Source organism: Triticum urartu, unplaced genomic scaffold (genome assembly GCF_003073215.2).
Source record: "Triticum urartu cultivar G1812 unplaced genomic scaffold, Tu2.1 TuUngrouped_contig_6753, whole genome shotgun sequence".
NCBI lineage: Eukaryota > Viridiplantae > Streptophyta > Magnoliopsida > Poales > Poaceae > Triticum > Triticum urartu.
In genome coordinates this window covers 7074-11239 of record NW_024117540.1, presented here as the reverse complement: position 1 = coordinate 11239, position 4166 = coordinate 7074, and the positions used below count along the sequence as shown (strand labels likewise).

Sequence of the window (4166 nt, the reverse complement as noted above, 5' to 3'; positions counted from 1 at the left end):
GCCGCCGCCCCCGTGAAGAGACCCCCGGCGGGTCGCCTCTCTCTCCCATACACACGGCTCGCCGCTCTCGAGTGGAAATGGCAGAAGACGGAAACACGGGAAAGGAATAAGGTCGCGACTTCGTCAACTCTCGTTCGCGGGGGCTCACTCTGCAGCAAACGAGAAAGAAAATCTGGCATGGCTGGTTCATCTGCTTGAAGATTCACGAATCCAATCTAACGGCTGATACAACGTTCGTTGGGAACGTGAAAAATCCGACGTTTCCCAGATAAAATTTCGAAACGAATTGCATGGAATGGAAGCAAATCGCATGCATGAAAACACAAAGCATGGCGCCCAATCAATTTTATATGCCCTGATTTATAGGAGCAGTAGTTTTATTTTTTTACCAAGTAAGCACTCAAGAATTGAAGGATGAGTCATGTAAATCTTTTTTACCAACCCGCTGTGGTCTTTTTACTTTCAATTTAGTTGACGCTGGTGAACTACTTTTATTCTTTTTAGTAAAATATGGATGTGTGCATCGGTTGTTGCAAAGACCGGCGTATACCCTCTTTTCAAAAAAAGAAAATCACTTCAATGGAGTAAGCTTGTACCTTGAAACGATATACAAATATCAAAGGCTACAAATTTCAGAATGCAATTTGAGATTCCTTTGTACCATATTTGATTTGTGTCTTCCTCAAGGACAAGATGTCTCCTTAAATGCTAACTAATTTTGCCTATCATGTTCACATCCCACATTTGATTTGGATTTGGGGTAGTACTTGCCAACAAAAACTTAAGTTTTTCTTTTGATACATGATCAACTAGGCACTAAATCAAACCTCCTTCACTGCAACTGTTTTGTCATTCAAATATACAATTGTGTCCAGTTCATGTAAATACACTGGCGTTGCTAGTTCTCATGCTTACTGTACATAGATGTTCTTAGTTCAGGAACGGGTACCTGTATATTACTTCAACAAATCTGGAATTCATCAAAAGGCTAGCAATTGCTGGATCTTTAAAAAAAAGTTCTGTAATTAGCCAGCTAAAGGCACTCTTGATTTTGGCACAGTTAATCCAACCGGCAACTGTGTATCTTTATACATCTAGGCATCTAGCTGCTCTTAGGCAGAAGTTTCAGGGTTGCTGTGCTTTTCAAAAGCAAGAGTTAGGCATTATTAGTAAGAAGAAGAAAGTTGTGCTTCTAGAATCTGAAGACGATTGAATTATGTGGTAAAGTAGGGTAAGCATATGGGAGTAGTTCAGTGGGTTCCAAGTTACCAAGTTCTTTTTTGTTGGCAAATAAAGTTACCAAGTATAACGCGGTAATTGAACGGTGCCTAAATTTTTTTAATGCCAAAATATTATAAAGAGAACACACGTAAGAGGATTTTGATAGTCTGTTTTGTGCTTGTAAATTTTCATGGGAAAATGTTTTGTTTGCCCCATAAAGCTTCAGTGCTCTTTAGAGCACAAAACCTTTTCCGAAGGTGCTAAAATGGTCCATTTTGCTTGAAAACTTGCATGGTGTAAAAAACTTGAAAACTCAGAATTTTTTTCATTTGAAAGTATTATTTTACTCCGATGCTAGTAACACCCGGCGAGCAGGAAAACTTGCTGATATACCTAACATAACAAAAGTAAAAAAGACAAAGTAGTTCTACGTGTCTCATCTCCTAATATGAGAACCACCAATGAGGAGGTGCTGCATAGAGTACCAGCCTATCCGCGCCACTGCTGAATCGTCAAACTAATCATGTGACTCTGCTGAGTCGTTATCCATCGAGGATTTCTGCTGCAATCTGAATGTCGGCAGCCATGCTGCATCAGGCACACAGTGTAAACCCTGTTGGCATGATATCTATCCTGGAAGTGGAGTGACTGCATCTATCTTATCTTACAGCACTAACATCAAATCTGGAAAAAAAAATATACTTACTCCAGAAGTACTCATCTATATGGACATGATTGAGTAATGCGACTCAAGAATCCTCTGCCTCTTGCTCTGGAACTGGAACGGACTGCCGCCACACACCAGCTCTGATGAAGCAACCTTGGCCAGAGCAAACCTCACAGCCTCCTTCAGGGAATTCAGTCCAGCACACCCTGCACTGCCTTCCTCCTCCTTGCAGAGTGTGAAGACGTGCTGCACCCTTCCTCCCAGGGAGGACACCTCCGCTCTTAGTGTCCTAAGTCTCAGGCCATGGAGCGCCTGGATGAAACCGGCGACGAGGTCCGGGCGGTCATCGCAGCTGACAGACGCCTTAATGTACAGGCGGCTGTCGTCGTCGTCGGTGTCCCCTGTGCAGCAGAATTCGACGGAGACCTCGTCGGTCTCCGGCGGGACGGCCGGCGTCTGCTGTGCGGCCTCGCTGGCTCTCCTCTTCAGCTGCCTCACTTGGTCCACCACCCTGGCCAGCAAGGCGGCCTTGTCCATCTGCACAAGGGAAGACAAGAGACATTTTCCTGACAAGTCGCATAATAGCAGTGTACCGCAGTGCCCTACTTTGTCTTATCATAGATGGAATTGCAGGGCTAAAAGTCTGATGAAATGTGAACACTTGCGCGAGTTTTCAATGTTCTTCTTCATAAAGCTCATGTATGATTCAGACATAAAGGTGAATCAGAATTGTTTGAAGAGAGACTTCTTAATGCAAAGTTAGTTTCTACCAGAAAAGCTGATGAGCTAACGACAATAATTATGTGCAGCTGAGCTTTGTTTGGTTGATGCTTCACAGCACTGGAATGGTGAAATGGCCAAGATATTGTTGCCAAATGCTTCACAGTCACAACGCTGAAGGTTTGGTGCAAACCTGCTTGGTATCAGGGATCATCCTCCTGAGCGCCGTGAGATGAGCGTTGATCCTCACCCGACGCCGGCGCTCGGCCTCGCTGTGGACCTTCAGGGCCCTTGCCTCCGGCGCGGTCCTCCCCGACCCCGTCGTCGACGACGATGTCGTCGACAGCTCCGGCGGCCCAGCCGGTGGCGCCGAGCTGGCCTGCCGGGGCAGCAGAGCCGGGCCTCTGCTCACCGTATGATCACATGCATCGTGCGGAGATTGGCCTGGAGCTGCCATCCAGCTCTTGGACACTGCAAGAACAAGGAAGAATGTGAATTTCTGGTGATGTAGCAGGAGGAGGAGAACAAGTGGGAGCGGGGGTGAGACGAGTAGAGTGGATAGGAGGAGGCTCACAATAATTAGTGCGGCGGCGTCTTGTCACCTCATTCTCGTCATATATATTGTAGGATGGATACTGGATACTAGGTTGGAGGCAGATGATGAGGAGCGTTGTCTGTGAGAGATGACTTGACCGCCCTACATACATACGCATCTCTTTTCTCACATGTGGTTACCGTACCCCACTATGGGGATAATATAGGGGAAATCTCGGTGTCGGATTGGCATGGACTCGGCCAATGGGTGAGGTGGCGTGTATGAGTGTGCCATGAGTCGGGTATATGTATGTGGAAAGAATCATGCCATGCCAAACCATTAGTATGAATGTACTATTGATTATACTGTAGTGTAGTATATACGCACAGCAGCCTATAAGACATGACGTGATGGTTCTGGTTTTCCATGAAATTTCAGCGAAAAATTGGCAAGTTTCAGTTATTTCAGTAGGTGCCTAAATGTTTCAGCACTTTCAGTAGGCACACATAGATAAATTTTACAATAAATCGAAAAAAGTGGGGCTGCAAATATTTCTGGAACCAAAATCTGAAACCGGCACGAGTGACCACTGTCTGCTCACAAGATTCGTTGACTAGAATATAATCACGACGCCTACTGTTGTTGGTTAAGGGAAGTCATTATGAGGAGCAGTGTCGGGCTCTCTCTCCTTCCGCATCTGACCAGCAACTTCATTCACACTGTTCAAGCTCAAACCTGACAATTTTCCGATCGATGCCATTTCTCGACTGCCTGTGATCGTCAGAACATGTGATGTGAAAGTCAGGAAATGAGACAGTTTTCCCTTTGACTTGTGAACAGACGAACAGGGTAGGCACCAGAACGGGCTCTCCTTGCCATAATCACTCGACAATAGATTTTGGTTGTGAACTTGGAGTGCCCAGGTGCACAGCTGACCGATAGTGTTCTGTTTCAGGGACTGGACTCACTGGAGACCACTGCTAATAAGTCGCTAGAGGCAACACCACTCTGTTTGCTTAACAC

The 4166-nt window shown here is 45.7% G+C and overlaps 1 protein-coding gene across 1 annotated transcript; it reads right to left on the bottom strand.

Annotated features, from left to right (window-relative positions):
* Positions 1 to 1540: 1540 nt before the first annotated feature.
* LOC125531049 (putative transcription factor bHLH107) lies at positions 1541 to 3336 on the bottom strand. The gene is made up of 3 exons (XM_048695460.1): positions 3183 to 3336; positions 2802 to 3079; positions 1541 to 2425 (listed from the first exon to the last, which is right to left on the bottom strand). Exons 1-3 carry the CDS (start codon positions 3319 to 3321, stop codon positions 1943 to 1945), a joined length of 900 nt encoding a protein of 299 aa, XP_048551417.1. The 5' UTR covers positions 3322 to 3336; the 3' UTR covers positions 1541 to 1942.
* Positions 3337 to 4166: the final 830 nt, after the last annotated feature.

Coding starts and splice junctions, on each gene's coding strand:
- LOC125531049 (XM_048695460.1), bottom strand. CDS start 3,321: ATGCGTATGTATGTAGGGCGGTCAAGTCATCTCTCACAGACAACGCTC. Junction 3,080..3,182: donor ACGCCGCCGCACTAATTATT/GTGAGCCTCCTC, acceptor TTGTTCTTGCAG/TGTCCAAGAGCTGGATGGCA. Junction 2,426..2,801: donor TGATCCCTGATACCAAGCAG/GTTTGCACCAAA, acceptor TCCCTTGTGCAG/ATGGACAAGGCCGCCTTGCT.